The sequence below is a fragment of the Megascapheus bottae genome, chromosome 13, assembly GCF_031878675.1.
Source record: "Megascapheus bottae isolate mThoBot1 chromosome 13, mThoBot2.hap1, whole genome shotgun sequence".
NCBI classification, from domain to species: Eukaryota; Metazoa; Chordata; class Mammalia; order Rodentia; family Geomyidae; genus Megascapheus; species Megascapheus bottae.
The window spans coordinates 46,692,530-46,712,697 of NC_143521.1; the positions used below are offsets into that span (position 1 = coordinate 46,692,530).

The 20,168-nt window shown below is 41.0% G+C and overlaps 1 protein-coding gene and 1 long non-coding RNA gene across 5 annotated transcripts in view; one reads left to right on the forward strand and one right to left on the reverse strand.

Moving 5' to 3' along the window:
• Nucleotides 1-16,962, reverse strand: part of Pi4k2b (phosphatidylinositol 4-kinase type 2 beta) — a 39,276-nt gene extending 22,314 nt beyond the window's left edge. For 2 of the 3 annotated variants that reach the window (XR_016537409.1, XM_090343753.1), the window contains exons 1-5: nucleotides 16,546-16,962; nucleotides 8,803-8,939; nucleotides 5,359-5,559; nucleotides 4,532-4,663; nucleotides 1,551-1,704 (exon numbers count right to left, since the gene is read on the reverse strand). Coding sequence is in view for 2 of the 3 variants with exons in the window: in XM_090343753.1 (XP_090199879.1) it covers nucleotides 1,551-1,704; nucleotides 4,532-4,663; nucleotides 5,359-5,559; nucleotides 8,803-8,939; nucleotides 16,546-16,852 (931 nt within the window). In the remaining variant the exon portion in view is untranslated. Of the gene's footprint in view, nucleotides 1-1,550; nucleotides 1,705-4,531; nucleotides 4,664-5,358; nucleotides 5,560-8,802; nucleotides 8,940-9,470; nucleotides 10,419-16,545 lie in introns of those variants that run through there. The other variant, XM_090343754.1, reaches the window with a different exon arrangement.
• On the forward strand, nucleotides 4,198-8,871 carry LOC150055917 (uncharacterized). Of its 2 annotated transcripts, none has more exons than XR_016537414.1 (3): nucleotides 4,198-4,423; nucleotides 5,370-5,424; nucleotides 8,786-8,871. It is a non-coding gene; the product is annotated as an uncharacterized LOC150055917 (long non-coding RNA). The 2 variants fall into 2 exon arrangements; XR_016537413.1 differs by lacking the exon at nucleotides 8,786-8,871 and adding an exon at nucleotides 5,909-6,024.
• Nucleotides 16,963-20,168: the final 3,206 nt, after the last annotated feature.

Here is a 20,168-nt window from a genome sequence, read left to right on the forward strand (position 1 = left end):
ACTCATCTCATTTTTTTTTTACTAAAAGACTTTATTAATGTTGATTTTTTTATATCATATTTCAAATGACAAGTTTAACAAACAAGTATTCAAGAATGGAATCTATTTGCAATCATTGGCACATAAATTTAAGAACAAAATTAAAATTAAGCTGAGAGTTTGTGTGTCATAGCTACATATCAATCGATATATCAATATGTCTACAGAATATAAAAACCTATCATAGATTTGTCTATATAGTTATATTTATATCTCCAAGTTCATGTCAATGACCTTGAGTACACTAGTGTTGAGTCACATATCAAGGAGTCCATGTGCCTTTTGTACCTTTGGTCTTGGCTTATCTCATTTAACATGATTTGCTCTAGTTTCATCCACTTCCCAGCAAATGCCATTATTTTATCTTGTGTGGTTTACCTCCTTATTTTTGAGAGTCTTTATTTTCTGTACCTGGGTTTGCTACATTGGTACTGATTTATGACAAATTTTAAAAGTATAAATTTAAGTTAGTATTTATTGCTCTCTCTGGGCAGATATTATAAATGTTTCACGTGTGCTAACTCATTTAATCTTCACTGGCTCCCTATAAGGGTATTAACTGTGCGAGCAGATTACCAAAATCAATGCCAACTGCTCATTTTGTCAGGCCAATTGCCAAGCAAGTTCACCTACTGTCAGCATAGAGCACTCCAATCATAATATTAACCTAAATTTTAACTTTTAATATTAACCCAATATTAACCATGTTAGCAAAGGTCAATCCAGAAAATTATGCTTTTTCCAAAGCTAATATAACAGGTAAGAAAATTCTAATTGAGAACTTATCAAACTTTACAGTACACCAGAAATAGTTGGAGGCTCTTGAACACAAATCTGGTCCCAGGTCTTAAAAGATCCAATGCTGTCTAGAGAGACTAATGAATCACAGCTCTGGACTGTCAAACAAAGTCTGATGTCTTATAAATCACACTACCAGATATGTTATGCCCAAAGAAAGATTAAGCATATTTTACCCAATCAAGTTTCAACATTTCATTTCATTTCTTTTTTCTTTTGTGCCAATAGTAGGGTTTGAACTCAGGGCCTTGAATATTTCCACTTGGGTTTTTGCTTAAGGCTAGAGTTTTTATCACTTGAGCTAGGCCTTCAAGTCTGCTTTTTTACTGGTTGATGGGAGATAAAGAGTCTTACTAACTTCTCTACCAGGGATGGCTTTGAAATGTGACCCTCAGATCTCAACCTCTTGAGTAGCTAGGATTATAGGCATGAGTTATCACCTAGCTTCAACATTCCATTTCCAGTATCTGCTTCTATGGTCCTCTACCCCAAGGGGACAGAACTGATCTTGGTGGCCTGGGAAGAGCCTGCTATGACACAAGTTCCTAGTACAGGATTAATTTAGGCTTGGAAAATCAGTACCACAGGTGTTTTCCAAGACAGGGAAAGGAAGAAGGCTTGTGTATCAAAATTGCATGACTTTGATTTCAATAACAAGAATTCAGTTTGAAAACTAACAAAGAGTGGATGAACAAATGAGAGAACTTCAATACCTGTATTTCTGATGATGTAATCCAAAATAACTAATCTTTCAAATTGTGACTGAAATTGTTTTCTAATATTCTCAGGCAAAGGATCAGCTTCAAATTTCCTAAGCCAATATTCAGCCTCCTTGTAACCTTCAACAAATAACTGAAAGGAACCAATCTATAATTTTAAGAACTACAGTTAGAAAAGAAAGTACAAGAACAAAGGGGTTAAAATGTTTTAAAGTTTCTCAGCAGTACTGACATAAAATGTTACATCAACACAGTAAGTTAACACTAATATAAATAAGCCACATTTATCAACAGAACTATTTTTATACACAACTTTTAAAATAATCACAAGAATACATAGCAAATATAAAATGTTCTCTACATTCTGAAGGAACACTGAAGTATTTTAGCATAATTAAAGAAGAGAAGAAGTATGTGACCTCAAGGTGAAACTCTCAGCATGAATGCTGCTTTCTAAAAATATTTGTCAAAATGAATTGTGAAGGCCAAATTATATAGTTTTCCTGGTTATTTTATCTTCCTGAAACAACATTTCAGGCTTCTTTTCAACATCAATTTTATTTAAAAACAAAACAAAACAAAAAAAAAACAACAGGATGGGAAGTGGAGCTGTGGCTCAAGTAGTAAAGAGCCAGCCTTGAGCAAAAAAGCTAAAGAACAGCACCCAGGTCATGAGTTCAAGCCCCAGTCCTGGAAAGTCTACACATACACACACAAAAAGACTAGAAATAGTAAAGAAATATGTCCTAAGTTTCTTAAAAACTAGTCAATTGATCATAACTTTTATAGAGACCTTAGAAAAGGTCATTTCCTTGAATGTATGTCCATTTTAAAGGTACTATTATTAAAAATTACAAGTTAACATTATTATGGATGAAATATGAATCTCAAGAGCAGATGATACATAGGTAATGAGTAATCTACTGTGTTTCACAAATGTAACAACCAAATTATTACAAAGAAAATTTATTCCTTACAGGATTTAGTTTTTTCCCCCCTGAGGTTCATGAGATTTTTTAACAATTAAAAGTTTCCTTTCGGGGCCGGCAGCTTGGCCTAGTGGTAGAGTGCTTGCCTAGCATGCATGCAGACGTGGGTTCCATTCCTTGGTACCACATACACAGAAAAAGTCTGAAGTGGTGCTGTGGCTCAAGTAGTAGACTGCTAGCCTTGAGAAAGCCTAAGGACAGTGCTCAGGCCCCAAGTTTAAGCTCTAAGACTAGCGAAAAAAAAAAAGTTTCCTTGGGGCCGGGAGTTTGGCCTAGTGGTTAAAGTGCTTGCTTAGTGTGCATGAAGACCCCGGTTCAATTCCTCAGTACCACATATATAGAAAAAAGTCAGAAGTGGTGCTCAGGCCCTGATCTCAAGCCCAGGACTGGCAAAAAAAAAAGTTTTCCTTTTAAGCATTTATAGTTATGTACTATCAGTCACAAATACAGAATAGCTTCCTCCAGCCACAGTTATTTCAGCACATCCAAGGAAAAACAGGCTTTAGAAAAATTTCCACAACTTCCTCCTTAGGTCAGGTACAGTGGTTTAAACTTGTAATTTCAGCTACTCTGAATGTAGGGATCTTGGGTGACAGCTAATGGGGGCAAAAAGAAAAAAAAAGTCACATGTACGCAGTGGCTCACACCTGTAATCTTAGCTATTCAGGAGGCTGAGATCAGAGGAGCATGGTTCAAAGCCAGCCCAGGCACTAAAGAATGTGAGACTCTTATCTTCAATTAACCACTAGAAAATGGGAAGTGGGGCTATGACTCAAGGGGTAGGGCTCAGGGATAGTACCCAGGCCCAGAGTTCAAGCTCCATGACCCACAAAAAGAAGAAACAAAGAAAGAAAGGGGGGAGGGAGGGAAGGAAGGGAGGGAGGGAGGAAGGGAAGGAGGGAGGGAGGAAGGAAAGAAGGAGGTAGGTTAAGGCAACTGTTTAAGAAAGCAAGCCAGATGTGGTAGTACTTCTGTAATCTCAGCTATGGGGGAGGTATCAGTAAGAAAACTGCATACCGAGGTCTACCTGGGAAAAAGGCCTCAAGATTATCTGAAAAATAACCTGAAGGAAGTGGGCTGTGGCTCAAGTGGTAGAGCACTAGCTTTGAGCTGAAGAGCTCAAGGACAGAGCCCAGGTCCAGAGTTCAAGCCTCATAAGCAACAACAAAAAACAACCGGAAGAAAAATGGGATGAGGAAATGACAAGTGGAGAGTCTACTTAGGAAGCATAAAGCCATTGAGTTCAAACCCTAGCACTGTCCCCAAGCCTCCCAACAGTTGTGTCAAGGGGGGCGGGGGGAAGTTCTGCCTTCTTGGAGTACAATTAAAAACAGCAACAAAAACAAAAACATAGTCAGGTTCAAATTCTCTTCTACAGATACCTCTGTAGCAATGAAACCATCATAAATCGGATTAAACAATTCTACAATGCTTTTCCCATTGGCCCATCCACTCTTGCTTAGATAGCCACTAGTCATCCTTCAGGTTTAGAAAAGTGGTAATAAACAAGGTCTACTATATAATGGATGGCACAGCGATTCACTGCCCGAGGTCTCAGAACTAAGAGGCTGGAATTGGAACCTAAGTTTGATTCTAGATAAGACTTTTAGTCATTATTTCATAAACCCTTTTAGAACTGACATCTTCCCAACTTCTACAAACGCAGTCTCTACCCACCTACCTCTTTTTCCTGCCCCTTCCTGCAGTGGCCAGGATTAAACCCAAGGCCGTGGCATATCAGACAAGAGCTCTAACACTGAGCTTTGTCCAGGTATCCCTCTTCTAACTTCTGAGAGCTCCCTGAACTTGCAGCATTCTCAGATTGTACTGAAATTGCTTGTTTCCTATAAGATGTTCAGAGACAACAGCTTCAGAAAGGTAATCCTTCTCTGTTATATCCACAGCAGACAAGAGGAAATAAGGTCTGTTCCCCAGAACTAAGGACTTACTGGCTACCTCTAAGCAAAGCTCATCAAAGTCACTTACCTTAGGAGGAAGTCCGATCCGATGGAACTTTCTACCTACTTTTGGCACTTTCTCTAGGGCATACTTTTTGCCTCTTGATTTTGCACGGTCAATTGCACTGTAGTTAAAGGTCTCACTGACAAGCCAAACCACCTAGTTTAGAAAAAAGTGATTACAACATGCATCATATATAGTACTTTTATTCACATATACCACCAAATTCTACTCGTGTTATAAATGAGCAAAGCTTAACACTCTTATAAAGATCCTAAAGAAGTTAAAACAGAAAGGTCAGGGGATTTCACAAAGCTCTGCTGAAGGGACATTATTTCTCTCTGAAAGAATTTTTTTTTTTTAATAAAAACAGCCTAAATGTTTTCAGTACAGGAAAACAAACCAAGCAAGAGCCTTGCCATGTAGAATTAAGAATGAACCTTTTGAGGAAGGCTTCAGGTAAAAATATATACAATAAAACAATAGCATTACTGTAGGCACATTACTTATCTCTACATAGAGATCTAAAATCATTTTCTGCTGGTTTTTTTTTTCCTTAATTCTATTTGACAGGATCTTGCTCTGTAGTCTAGGCTTGTCTTAAATTCATGATCCTCCTGCCTCTACCTTCTGTTGGGATGATTACAAGGATGCATCACCACGGCTGGCTACTTTTCTGATGTCTAAATATCAGTCCTTGCCCCCGCTTTTTGTTAGCCACATTTGATCTCACAAGAAATAGGAGGCAGGAACAAGGAACTAGTTATCATGACTTTTAGGTAGATGTAATTCAAGTATTTATAGAGCAGCAGGGTGTAGGTGAAAGGTGCTGGATTGAAAACAAATATTGTTACCTTTGTTTTAGGGACAATGCCCAGGTGAAGCTTCTCATCCACCAAGGAGGCACCAGCTTCAGAAAGGTAACCCTGGTTAGGAAGCAGGCAGCCTCTGCCAAAGCAACAAGGGCAGCAGATCTTATGAACGTATTTGGTCCACTTTGGATTCAGTTGACCATAAGGTTCTTCTGATTTGGGCTTAAACACACCAATAGTTTTCTATAGAGGGGAAGAGTGGAAATCTTAATGAATGATAGGAAAGTAAAACAGGCTGAGGATGGGTATCAGTGCAGAAGGTGAGTAGAGAGGGTAAATGTGGTTACATGCATGCACAGAAATAAAACATCAGGAGGGTTGAGATCTGAGGATCACAATTCAGGACCAGCTTCAGGAGACAGGGTAGATTCTTATTTCCAATTAACCAGCAAAAGGCAGAAGTGAGGCATGGCTCTTGCAAGTGGTAGAGTTCCGGATGTAAGCAAAAAAATCCCAAGTGAGACCCTGAGCTCAAGCCCCAGTATGGAAGAGGAAGATAAACAGTGAAACTTACATAAAATATTTTAAACAGGGGAAGACAGAGAGAGGACAGAGGTGATGACTTTGGTGTGGTACAGTGTACATGTATGAACGTGCCATAAGGAAACCCCCCTTGTACAACTATGCTAATAAAAGTCTTAAATAGTGTGACACAGATCAAGATGTATTTATAAAGTAATTTGTTGAATAGAAATTCCTTTGTATAACTACTTAAAGATAATAAAAATATAAATTTAAAAAAATCAAGATGCACTGTACACAAAGTGACAAGTTCAACTGAAACAAACATCTTTTTTTCTTTCTTTCCTTTTTTTTTTTTTTTTTTTTTTTGTGGGTCATGGGGCTTGAATTCAGCCTGGGCGATGTTTCTGAGCTATTCAGCTCAAGGCTACTGCCCTACTCTTGAGCCAACCCCCACTTCCCATTTTTTAAAGGTTAATTGGAGATAAGAGTCTCAGGCTCAGGGCCAGAAGTTTGGCCTAGTGGTTAAAGTGCTTGCCTAGCATGCATGAAGACCCGGGTTTGATTCCTTGGTACCACATACATAGAAAAAAGCCGGAAGTGGTGCTGAGGCTCAAGTGGTAGAGCTCTAGCCTTGAGAAAGTCCAAGGACAGTGCTCAGGCCCTGAGCTCAAGCCCAGGACTGGCAAAAAAAAAAAAAAAAAGAGTCTCAGGCTCCTTTGTACCCGGGTTGGTCTTAAACCTTGATCTTCAGATCTCAGCTTCCTAAGTAGCTAAGATTATAGGTGTGAGCCACTTCACCCAGCTGAAACAAATATTTTTGTCTAACTATTTAAAGAAAATGAAAGTTTAAAACAATCTAAAAGAATAGAGATCTTAGTAGGCTTTTATATATGCGTGGACAATAAGCCACAAAACACAATCTTATTATTTTCCTTCCCCCCTCCACATTCCACAATCCTCAAGTCTTGCATTTACTTCCAGTCATATTTCACATTTACTGTCAAGTAGCAATTGAAAGTCAAGAATCCTTTTTAATTTTTTTGTTATGTCAGTCCTGGGGCTTTAAGTCTTGCATTTACTTCCAGTCATATTTCATATTTATTGTCAAGTAGCAACCGAAAGTCAAGAATCCTTTTTAGTTTTTTTGTAATGTCAGTCCTGGGGCTTGAACTTGGGGCCTGGGTGTTGTCCTTGATTTTTTGCTCAAGGATAGTGCTTTACTGCTTGAGTCAAAGCTCCACCTCTGGGTTTTTGTTGTTGTGTTGTTTTGTATTGTGTTTGGCATAATGATAGTCTCACAGACTTTCCTGCCTCATCTGGTTTCAAACCTCAGTCCTCTGATTTTCTTGTCTTAGATTACTGTGCTTTTTTTTTTTTTTAAACATTTATTTTGTGGCTAGTCCTTGGGCTGTTAACTCAAGGCCTGAGCACTGTCCTTGGGCTTTCCTCAAGACTAGAGCCCTACCACTTGAGACACAGCACAACTTCCAGCGTGTGTGTGTGTGTGTGTGTGTGTGTGTGTGTGTGTGTGTGTTTGTGTTTGTGTGAGGGTCATGGGTCTTGAACTTGGCCTGGGCACTGTCCATGAGCTCTTCAGCTCAAGGCTACCACCCTATCCCTGGGCCTGGGTAGTGTCCCTGAGCTCTTTAGCTCAAGGTTACCACCTTACCCTTGAGCTAAGCTATGCTTTTTTTTTTTTTTTTTTTTTTTTTTGCCAGTCCTGGGCTTAAACTCAGGGCCTGAGCACTGCCCTTGGGCTTTTCTCAAGGCTAAAGTTCTACAGAGCCACAGCACCACTTTCAGTTTATTTTCTATGTATGTGGTACCAAGGAATCTAACCCGGGTCTTGGTGCATGCTAGGTGAGCACTCTACCACTAGCCCATGTTCCTGGCCCCAAGATTGCTGTGCTTTTTTAAAAAAAAACCTTTCAGGGCTAAGAATGTAACTTAGTGGAAGAGTGCTTGCCTAGCATGCATGAAGTCCTGAGTTCAAGTCCTCTGTACCACATAAACAGAAAAAGCCAGAAGTGGTGCTGTGGCTCAATTGGTAGAGGGCTGGTCTTGAACAAAATAAGCTCAGGGACAGTGCCCAGGCCTTGAGTTCAAGGCCCAGGACTAACAAAAAAAAAAAAAAAAAAGTTTTACTGGCCCTCCCTCCCTTCATTTTTGTTGAGATGTTGCTTGACTATGTTGCTCAGGTAGGTCTCCAACTTGTGAGCTCAAGTGATCTTCCTGTCTCAGCCTGCTGAATATCTAGGATGAGGACCCAGCCATCTGCAAATATATACACCTCAAACAAGTACTAGGCTTTAAAATCACTGTTAAAATCAACTTCAATCTTTGCTCAAAAAATTGGGTGAAAAAGAACTGCTGCTATACACCATGGAGAAAGCTTTTAGAAAAGCATCAAATTTTGAAAACTTCTAGGCTAAGAAGAAAGTGCCATATCAGCTTCTCTTTTCTCTCTCTGAATTGCATTTTTCTTTATTCTGTTTTAGTGAACTGCAATTTCCTCAAACTTCAAGCAGCCCAGTCTTCTACCCTTGGTATAATGGCAGGGAGAATATTCCTAGGGAAAAACATATCTTTCAAAAAATATTACGTATTTGGAAATGTTAGGCAGCGTTTTAATGTTTATCAAAGTTCTACTGTGCTTGGCTAATGTGGCAGCAGGCTTCTATGTGGTGAGGATTTATGAACTTATGCTTAACAAATATAGAAGTAAATACAGGTACTGCAAACGTGTTTAAAACCAAATATAATTATATCAGAACAGCACACTACGAATTAAAATGGTTGGCTCTATTTCTCTAATTTAAAGTAAAAAAAAAACCTTGCTCTTTATTTTGGAAGCAAAGATGTAGATTTAAAAGGAAGACATCTTGGGACAGCCACAATGATTTCACATTTAAAATGTTTTCCAAAATTTTGCAATATATTCCAGGTCTAGGAAATTCTCACCCTCTTAGGATCCTTTACAAAGTAACTTCCACTTGACCCTTGAGTGATTCTTTCTGGAAAAACTCCAATTTCGATTGCTTGCTCCGCTCTCAGTACAATCTCAGCAAATTCTGGATCATCCAAGAATGAATTCATCTCTGAAACAGCATAAGTAACTTCATTAAGACCATCTCATGATACAAGACATGGACCTGTAATATGGATTAGATTAGTGACTTTAGGATATTAAAGTATGGAAAAAAAAGTAATCAAGCATTGTATGGGCTGCTTTGATTTCCTAGACTGATCCCAACCCTACTTCCTAGTAAGTCCCAAATAATGACATGTGGAGAAAAAATTCATTACTAGTTGTTAAAAATATGACAACCCATCATTTTCTTTGAAACAGTCATTTGAACTCTGATGACTAAAGATTCTGTCTGGATCCTATTTCGGCTCGTTTTGCCTCTGACTACCAGCATCTGCAGTCTGTCCAGACGTGCCATGTGAAGCACCTCCTATGATCACAGGAGCACCCCCAGTACTTAGTCCAAGCTTTTTCATCCCACAAGAACCTGCAAAGTGTTGCCGTACTACAGTGCCCTGGAGCTTCACCTCTACAGCCCTTCCTGGCCAGCTTAAATTGTGGCCTATCATGGTGAAGTCCCTCCCCACTTTGCCAGAGTCACCTGGGAAAACCTCAGTTCTGGTTAAATCAACCATCCATTCGATGCCTTTGTTGGGGCAGTTGAACTCCAAACATAAATTTCCCTTTCTAAATTCTCCATACTTCCTCTCCTACTCTCTGATTTAGCTATTTCACTTTGAAAAACAATTGAAAAAATTACCACCAGTGCCAGGACCACAACACTGAGCCATTACATGACTGTGGAATGCCCCCAGTCCAATTCATACTGCTCTTCCTACCTAGTTTCACCCAGACTTTTCTCAAGCTCCAGCTACTGCACTAAAAATCTGCATTTGGATGTTAGTAGACACTCAAACATTACTACCCCAAACCCAATTCCTTATCCTTACCATCCACCAGAAGGCCTCATCTGGCCCTAGTCCTGCTGCTGGAACCTCAAAATCTTAGTTGTTTAAACCCCAAATCTAAGACTCATCAGTAGCCTCACACTATGTACTACTCTTCTAAACCACCAGCAAGTTATGTGGGCTCTACCTTAACAAATATTCAAACCTCAACTCTGATGTCTCTATAAGTATTCAGAGACTCTAGCCTCCTCCCCGTGGGTCTCCCTTTTACCTATGCCTCTCTACAATCAATAAGGAAGCTGTGGTAATCCCTTCAAACTCAAGACCTATCACAATATGCCTTTGTACCAAACAGCCTACGGCTTTCCCACATTACTCAAAGAAAAAGTTCAAGTCCAGATAGCCACTAACAAGCTTACACAATAGCTAGCCTCCATTTGATTTTTCTACTTAGCCCTTATCTCCTAAAGTAAGGCCTAATTTAGGTATTTTCTGTGAATAATAAGCAGACAAGGATTACTTTCTCTGCGGCCTCCCAGGAACTTACACAATTCCTGGAATAAAATAAGCACTCAAAAAACACTTGCTGAATGAAGTACAATTAAGCATTAAAAAGGTAGGTAGACCAACTAAAAGGTATTTACATTAGCATTTGAAAGGTATTTCAATACTTAAGGTGCACTGTGAAAATGCAAAACCTAATCAACTTCCCTTAATCAGATAGAAATGAAACATTTTTGGGAAGGGGTGTTGTGGCTTGAACTGAGGGTCTTATATATATATATATTTTTTTTTGGGGGGGGGTGGGTCATAGGGCGCTGTCCCTGAGCTCTTCTGCTCAAGGCTACCACCCTACGCTTGAGCCAAGCCCCACTTCCCATTTTCTGGAGATAAGAGTCGCAGGTCCTTTTGTGCCTGGGCTGGCTTTGGACCTTGATCCTCAGATTTCAGCCTCCTGAGTAGCTAGGATTACAGGCGTGAGCCTCAGGTCTCACATTCTTGTTTAGCTTTTTCACTTAAAGATGGTGGAGTCACGCCTCCACTTCCTGGTTATTGCTGGTTCATTGGAATAAGAGTTTCTCAGATTTGTTTATCCAAACCTGGATCCTCAGATCTCAGCTTCCTCAATAACTAGGCTAACAGATGTGTGCATTGGTGCCAGACTAAAAATAAAACCCTTATATACTTAGTTTTGAAAATTAGAGCTGAAAATAGAAACTATTAGGTATATTTACCTTAATAAGTAAGCCAAGTATTTTAGTTACTTCAATTGATACGATAGTGAAGAGCATTCTTATCTATCCCTCGAAAAATTCCAAAAAGGATGGAACTTTTTCCTGCTGACTTGGAAGAGAGGACATTTAACAATGTATCTGAATAAATGCAGGCACTAGTAACCATTGTCATTAGTCAAATTAGTTCTTCTAGGTCAGGGATTTTGGGTAGGGTCTCAGTAATTGCCCAGGCTGGCCCCAAACTACTCCTGAGCACAGGGATTATAGGACTGTACATAATGCTAGGCTCATAGACTCTCAACAACTGAGCACATCTGAAGATTCTTTTGCTTTTGTTTGCTAAACCTGGGGCTTGAATTCAGGGCCTGAGCACTGTCCCCGAGCTTCTTTTACTCAAAGCTAGGGCTCTACCATTTTGAGAGACAAGTCTCACAGACTTTACTGCCCAGCCGACTTGAAACAGTGATCTCAGCCTCCTGAGTAGCCAGGATTACAGGTGAAAGCCACCAGTGCCCAGATTAAATCTGAAGTTATTTATTTGAACCTTACTCTCAGTACTAGTGAACCTTCTGTGATATATTACCAGCAGTGGTCATTGGTCTAGTGTGCAAATACTTTTAGAGAGATCACTACTTCTTTTTAATGTTCTGTCTAGAGTGCTTAAAAAGAAACACAAGCACACAGTGTTCCTTCTTGAGTGCTTAAAAAGAAACACAAGCACACAAACTTTCTTTTCCAGAACGAAGTTAAGTCTCCTGCAGTTTCGCCCTCTATTCTGAACATGCCATATACAGAGCAAACCAAGTCTACATATTCTGTTCAATGACAGCTCCTCACACACATAAAGACCATTCCTATTTCCCACATGTCCTCCACCCTCCACCTCCAGCCATAGACACGTGGTCTGGGGGGCTTCCGGCATTACAGGCGTGAGCCACTGTGCCCGGATCCAAGTTTTCATTTTTAAAGAAAAAAATCAAACTCTTTCTCTCAAGAATTAAATCTCACCTACTAATCTGAATATTTTCTAGGGGGAAAAAAAAGTATATGTGGACAAGTGGAGTGCACTGATCCTTGCCGCAAGGGCACTGAAGCTATCTGGCCTTCAGGCCACTTCCCTGCTAACCCTGCAACCCCCACCCCCACCCCATTCCCTCCATTTAGGGCACAGCTCCACACGTCTCTGGCCTCAGCTTTGCCTTCAGAGAACACATACAACAGTCTTCTAGAACTGTTTGTTTCTTAAAGGAGGTACAGGAATTTGAATTCAGGCCCCATTTGAGCCACATCTGAAGAATTTTTTTAGTATTATTTTTCAGATTATGTCTTGTCCTTAAACTGGGGCTAGACTCAATCCCAATGCTTCTATACTTATGCCTCTTTTCTACCTAGATGTGAGAATTGTTTGTTCTAAGTTATGTGGAGTTAGGGCTGGCAACCATAGGTCTCCACTGTTTCCTCCAGGTCTTAATTTCTGCTGGAAGCCAGCAGGTACTCAATTATTTCATGATGGGTCTCTGCAATAAATGGAAAAACAAGGCTGTATTATAAGCACTTTTTCAGGAATGAACTCCAACACCTCACTGCTTACTTCAGAAGCTCAGTTACAGTAGATTATCAAGACATAAGGGACATCTATCTTTTCTTCTAAATCTTCCCCTAAATTAAATTAGATTGGCAAGGTCTTGAACCAACATTAAGCAATACTGTTAACATCAGCTATTAGAATTTCTTTTAGTGAAATATGCTTCAGGGAAGTCATAAGCACTAGCCCTAGGGAATAAATCACTTTTATTACAAAGTTAATGTTCAGCACATAGTCACTTCTCCAAGAGAATGTGTGACAGATTATCCTTTCTCGGTTCTATTTTGGTTCAAATAATTAATTTGCTTTAATTTCATGAACAAAGTAATTTCTCTCATGTTAGCTACTGAGTAATCTTTTGTTGTTTTGTTTTTTGAGATTAAATCTCAATTTGTTGTCCAGGCTGGCTTGGTCCTTGCCAAGTAGCTCAGGCTGGCCTGGTACTCACAATTCTTTAGCCTCTCAGCTTCCTGAATGCTAAGATAACAGGCATATGTCACACAGTGCCTGGTCCACCTCTCAGCCTTTTGAGTACTGGGATTACAGGTAGGTTCACCATGCCTAGTTCTATTCAGTAAACGTAAAATTGTGAACTGTCTTTCTTTCTTCCTTTCTTTCTTTCTTTCTTTATTGCCAGTCATGGGCTTAAGCTCAGGGTCTGAGCACTGTCCTTGGACTTTCTCAAGGCTAGAACTCTACCACTTGAGCCTCAGCACCACTTCTGGCTTTTTCTAAGTATGTGGTACCAAGGAATCGAACCCGGCTCTTCGTGCATGCTAGGCCAGCACTCTACCACTAGGCCAAACTCCCAGCCCTTGTGAACTGTCTTTATAAAGGCTAATGTGTGCTTTTATCTACTAATATCCCAGTCTCCATCTTACTCAGTCCATTATTTCTCCTGTTCACCCTTGTTCCTTTTTAAAATAGTTTAATCTTGTTTGTACATTTATGATTGTGACATAAATACACCTCTCCTATTTGTTCAAGATTTTATTAACTGGGTTGGAGAAACCCCTTTCTCCTCCTTGCTTTCTTAAATGAGAATGAAAAACAGTACTCATTTCATTAGATTAGTTATGAATATTTATGATGTGCACAGAACTATGCCCAGACATCTAGCTGCTACCTAAGCATTAGCTATTATCATCTTTATTACTATCTGACTCACTGATTAAGATAACTAGATAAAGAAATGCTTCAACCTTGCAACTTTGACAAAGAACTAACAACTAATGCTATGGTTTATGCTGCTTCTGGAATTTGTCACTGACTTGTTAAAAATAAGGATAATAGGGGGCCGGGAGTTTGGCCTAGTGGTAGAGTGCTTGCCTAGCATGCACGAATACCCGGGTTCGATTCCTTGGTATCACATACATAGAAAAAAGCTGGAAGTGGTGCTGAGGCTCAAGTGGTATAGAGCTCTAGCCTTAAGAAAGTGCTCAGACCCTGAGCCCAAGCCCAAGACTGGCAAAAAAAAAAAAATAAGGATAACAGGAGGCAAGGTGAAAAAATGTAATGATGCTATTCAGTTCACATTGTGGAAAATGACCTATATAACTTGTGGGCAGGGATGGGAGGGAAAGTGAAGGAAGGTGTAACATTGACCAAATAAAGAAATGTACTCATTACCTGACTTAGAGAATGGTAACTCCTCTGTATAACACCTTAATAACAACAAAAGTATATTAAATCAAATAAGGATAACATTCTTCCACTGGCTAAAATAATACAGTTCCAGTTTATATAAATAAGACATATGGCCATTATAAATGATGTTATTAAACTTAATTTCAATGATACCTTGGAATTAAAAGTGGCTTCACAGAAACTTACAAAGGACAAAAAAGACTTTTTTGGGGGGAGAGGGGCTTTAACTCTGGGCCTAGGTGTTGCCCCTGAGCTCTTCAGCTCAAGACTATCTTTCTACCACTTGAGCCACAGCACCACTTTTAGTTTTCTGGTGATTAATTGAAGAGTCTCATAGACTTTCATGCCTGGGTTGACTTTGAACCATGATCCTCAGATCTCAGCCGCCAGAGTAGCTAGGATTACAGGCATGAGCCACCACTGTCCAGCTAAAAAAAGACATTTTTTTCAAACTACACTTAAAAATCTACAAAAAGTTTACTCATAAACTTTCCAGGTATCTGTTTTAAATATTTCAAGCAGCTTTTATAGTTCAAAACTATTTTTAAATCCTTTTAAAAATAAAGTCTACAAAATAACCAAGAAGTAACAGTCATTTTATAACACAGACGTATAAAAAAACAGGACAAGGTCAGGACATGGAAAAAGAAGAACATGGCTTAGTTCTGGCTTTACCACTTCCTGAGTATTTGACACTGTGTAAACCACTTACCCTTAAGTTCTATGAAGTCATTACAGTGAGTTTTATTCATTACAGTTTTGTTAATTTTCAATTCTTACAACGAAGACTAGGATCAATGGTAACTAGCATGCCCTGCAGTTGAGAAAAATCAAAGAAATGTAAAAAAAAATCTTAGTAAACTATAAACTCCAACAAAAATATTATCATCAAGAAGGTAGGCGCTGTCCCTAACAATCCATTTGCATTGTAACTACTGTATACTCTATCCTCACTTTAACTTCTGGCCTTAATCTTATTTGCCTATCCGTTAAAAAAAAATCTCACTTTTAAACAACCAACGCATTTTAAACTATTAAAAATCTTTGAGACAGAAAACAGCAAGACAACCATATGGATCTTAATTGCTTACAGACCAGACTCTATGTATCTATGTCCAAAATGCCAATGAAGGGACTTCAATGTGGCCCCTGTCCCAACCTGGTTTGCTTTCTGAAGTGTAGCAATGAATGGCAACCATTCCCTCAACTAATGTGCGCAGAAAGTCACATCACACTCCTTTTCTACAGACTGCTCCTTTAGGAGTATTTATGTTTGACTAGAAGTTTGCTTAGAACTAAAATGACCTATTTTGTACAAAATTGTAACAGGATGGTGGGGAGCGGAGGAGAAAAGTAATCACTCCCATATAAGTATTAATAAAATCTACCTTGTCTTGCGATATTTTTCCCTCTTAAACTGTCACACATACTTCAAAAACAGCGTCCATGCGGTCAGCTGTTGCTCTACCACATGAGCTAGTCCAAGAAAGACATCTCTGAATCTAATACCAACAAATAAGGGATTCTCAACATTTCTACAAACTAGCTGGGCTCACCTCCAGCTGGGGCTCCCAGAAATCTGTCTACTCAGTTTCCACCAAATGAACCTCACTTCACCCCACAAGCCTAAAATTCACTTTTTAGCAACCTTGCCACTAACATGCCTACATTCCACCAACTTCCAACGACGTTCCAATAAGTTTCTCTGGCAAAGGCAACCAGTGCCCTTTAGAAGGAAAGTTTTGTTTTTCTTTCCTTTTTTTTTTTTAAGAAAATGAATACACAAGTAACTCAAGAAAAAACTTCGCAAGAGCGACACCAGCAAGACTGCGACGGCCTCTGTCCCTTGAGGCAAACGTCACAATAACATTTAGTAGGGAAAAAAAGCTCTGAAATGTGGAAATGGGTCCCAGTGGCCAATGGATACTCGTTGTGTAGATTTTTGTGTTGTTTTTTTTCTGCCGTCCTCCAAACTGTGTCATTTCAGAATTCTCCTTTCAGAACTCAAGTCCAGACTTGAGTCGACTACTTACGTCACGGGGCTGGATTCACTTTTTCCCCCCCGGTGTCTGGATTCATTTGGGGGAGGGGGCAAGGCATGCTGAAAGATTAGAGTTCAGTGACAATCGCTGGCTGCAGCTGGAAAGGCGCCTGCAGGCCCGGGGCAGGGTCCGGGGTCCCCCAGCGGGGCCGCCCGGGGAGGGGGCTCCTTTCCCGCCCGACTTGCTGCCCAGTTCAAGCGCGCCGCCAGGACGCGCAGGCGTCCGCGCACGCGCGCGCGGGGCAGGCGGCCGGTCGCACCTGAGGACGCGAGGCGGCTCCGCTCCCAGTCGGTGGTGGTCGAGCTCCCCGACGCCCCAAGGTCCCGGGACAGGCGACAGGACGCATCCCCAGGCGGAGCCGGCGAGTCCCCCTCGCCCGCCTCGCGGAGGGCTGCTGCCGCGCCCTGGTCCCCCGCGGCCTCCAGCTGCCGCACGGCGCTCCCCGGCGCGCCCCTCCGCGGCCCGGCCCAGGCGATGCGCGGTAGCAGCGGCTCCCGCTCCTCGTCGTCCTCCTCCTCCCGGCCGCCCGCCGATGCCCGCCGGCCCGGCTCGCAGAACTCCGCCATGGAGACCAGATCAGAGCGGCCAGGTAGACGGTTCGGGTCTCCGCATCGTGGGTTAAACAGGAGCCGCCGGGCCGCCCCGACGCCACCTCACCACGCTCACAGGCCAGCCAGCCGCCCGCCCCGCGCGCTCGCCACACCCGCTCCCCTCCCCTGGCTGGCCCTAAGGCTGGGCTAGCGCATGCGCGGAACACCCGGGCCGCCGGGGGCGGGGACCCAGGAGCGGGGATTCGGGGTGGGCGGGGCTCCTGTGGGGGCGGAGTCACCGGGGCGGGGCGGGGCAGGATGAGGCAGCCATCCACTCCTAGAGCAGGTGAAAAGCACTGCTAAGTGGATGTTTTCCCCTGACTGACTCTCAGGGTTCCTCACAGGTGCCCCCCCTCAGCTAAGTAGTCTTCTAGTTTGAACTCAGGGCTCCGGCCCTGTCCCTGAGCCCTTTTGCTCAGGCTGTCTCTATACCACGTTGAGACACAGCGACGCTTCCAGGCTTCTGGAAGTGGATAATTGGCGGAAAGACTCTCATTCTTTGGCTGTCTTTAACCGTGATCCTCCCATCTCAGCCTCCTGAATAGCTAGGGTTGGTGTGAGGTGTGAGACATCGTTAAGTGTGGTAGCTGGTGTTTGCCTTTTTTTTCCTCACTCACCTACCTAGCTTTTTCTGCAACCTAGCTTACTGCTGTTTTGCTCTTTATTATTTGGGGTTTGAGGTGTTTTTTTTTTTTGTAGCCTAGAGAAGATTGCATTAATTGAGGCCCTTTCTATTTAAAAAAAATTATATGTAAAGCTATGAGTTGCCCTCTCTGCACTGCTTTAGCTGCCTTCTGTTTTGATACATTGTGTTTTCATTTTCACGCAGCTGAAAAAAAATTTAATTTCTGTTACGATTTTTTTTTTTTTGCCAGTCCTGGGCTTGAGCTCAGGGCCTGAGCACTGTCCTTGGATTTTTCTCAAGGCTAGAGCTCTACCACTTGAGCCTCAGCACCACTTCTGGCTTTTTTTTTATGTATGTGGTACCAAAGAATCGAACCCGGGTCTTCGCGCATGCTAGGCAAGCACTTTAACCACTAGGCCAAACTCCCGGCCCTCTGTTACGATTTTTGACCCATATTTTTAGTGTGTTGTTTAATTTACAAATATATAGAATTTTTTCTGTTTTGTCAGTTGTGGGGCTTGAACTCTGGACCTGGTTTTTTTCATTTTTGTTTTTTGTTTTTGTCAGTACTGGGGCTTGAACTCAGGGCCAGGGCAACATCCTTGGGCTTCTTTTGCTCAAGGCTAGCATTCTTGAGCCACACAGTGCTACTTCCTGCTTTTTCTGTTTATTTGGTACATAAGAATGCAAACCAGGGCTTCATGCATGCGAGGCAAGCACTCTACTGCTAAGTCACATTCTCAGCCCCTATAGAAACTTTTCTAGAGAGTGTTACTTCTGCCTTTTGTTGCTGTTGTTGTGGACAAAGATGCTGCTCAAACATCTGTTTTAAAGAATATTTCATATGCACTTTAAAAGAACATGTAGGAAGTGGTGCTGTGGCTCAAAGTGGTAGAGCACTAGCTTTGAGCTAAAGAGTTCAGGGACAGCTCCCAGGCCCAGAGTGCAAGTCCCATGACTGGAAAAAAAAAAAAAAAGAACATGTATTTTCAGCTCTGCGTTGATATCTGATTATTGATTTTATGAACATCAATTCAGTGAAATATTACAATGTTGTCTGGATTATCTATGTCCTTACAGATTTTTTTGTGCAGTTTTACCACTGAGATAAGGTTATTATAATAATACGTATTAGTATGGATTCGCCTATTCTTTAACGAATCTTTGTTTCATGTACTTTGAAGTTGTGTTGATAGATGCATGCAAGGATTTTTTTTTTTGTGTGTGTGTGTGTGTGTGTGTGTGTGTGTGTTTTTGCCAATCCCGGGGCTTGAACTCAGGGCCTGAGCACTATCCTTGGACACTTTTTGCCACTTGAGCCATAGCATCACCTCCAGTTTTTTTCTGAGTACTGAGGAACAGAACCCAGGGCTTTATGCATGCAAGGTAAGCACTCTACCACTAGGTTATGCTCCTGGCCCCCATGCAAAGTTTTTATGTCCTTAATGGCCTTACATATTTCTTATGATTTTACCTTGTTAAAATGTATTAACTGTTCTTCCTTGTCTCTTCTAACACTCTTCTTTTTTTTGTTCTTCTAGCTCTGGGGCTTGAACCCAGGGCCTGAGCACTGGCCTTGTGCTTTCTCAAGGCTCTGCCACAGCCACAGCACCACTTCTGTTTTTTTTCTATGACGGATGTGATACTGAGGAATCGAACCCAGCACTCTATCACTATGCTAAACTCCAGTTCCTCTTCTAATACTCTTGACTTGAATTTATTTTGATACTTAACATAATCATTTTAGTCTTCTTGGGCCTGCTGTTTGCTTTAGGCAAGTTGTTTTACACCCTTTTAAACCAATTTGTGTCTTTATATTTGATATATAGATATATATAGATGAATATTTGTTTATCTGTATCTCTATATGTATTTATGTAATAGTTTACAAAATCCAGTTTGTAAAGTATGATATATATGAGAGGACTGCAATGGTATCACTTCACTGAACAACAAACTTACAGTTTACCAAAGTGAATACCAAAAAGCTGAAACATGTTTTAAGATGGGGTGGGTGATAATCTCTAGCTTTTACCTGGAATTGTTAGGCTATTTACATTTGATGTAATGATGTGATTAGATTTTGCAATTTTTCTTCCATGTATTTAATCCTTTTTTTCTCTGCTTTCCCTTTTCTATTTTCTTTAATATTAATACAGTATTTTTCATTTTTATTTCTGTGATTTTCTTCTTGAGCTTCTTGTATCTGTAGTTTTTTTTTTTTTTTTTTCCTCAAAAAATTGAAGGGGCCCGGAGTTTGGCCTAGTGGTAGAGTGCTTGCCTAGCATGCACAAGACCCAGGTTTGATTTCTTGGTAACACATACATAGAAAAAAGCCAAAAATGGTGCTGTGGCTCAAGTGGTAGAGCTCTAGCCTTGAGAAAGCCCAAGGACAGTGCTCAGGCCCTGAGTTCAAGGCCCAGGACTGGCAAAAAAAAAAATTGAAGGAAGTTCAAGCCCCACGACCAATCAAAAAAATTGAAGGAATATCTTACTATTTCTCATCAATATTTTTTTCTGTCCCATTCTCTTTATCCTTTCCTTTTGGGATTCCTATGTATGCTAGATTCTCTTTTTGTTGTTGTTGTTGGGCTTGAACTCAAAACCTCAGCACTGCCCCTGAGCATTTTTGCTCAAGGTTAACACCCCACTGCTTTGAGCGTCACC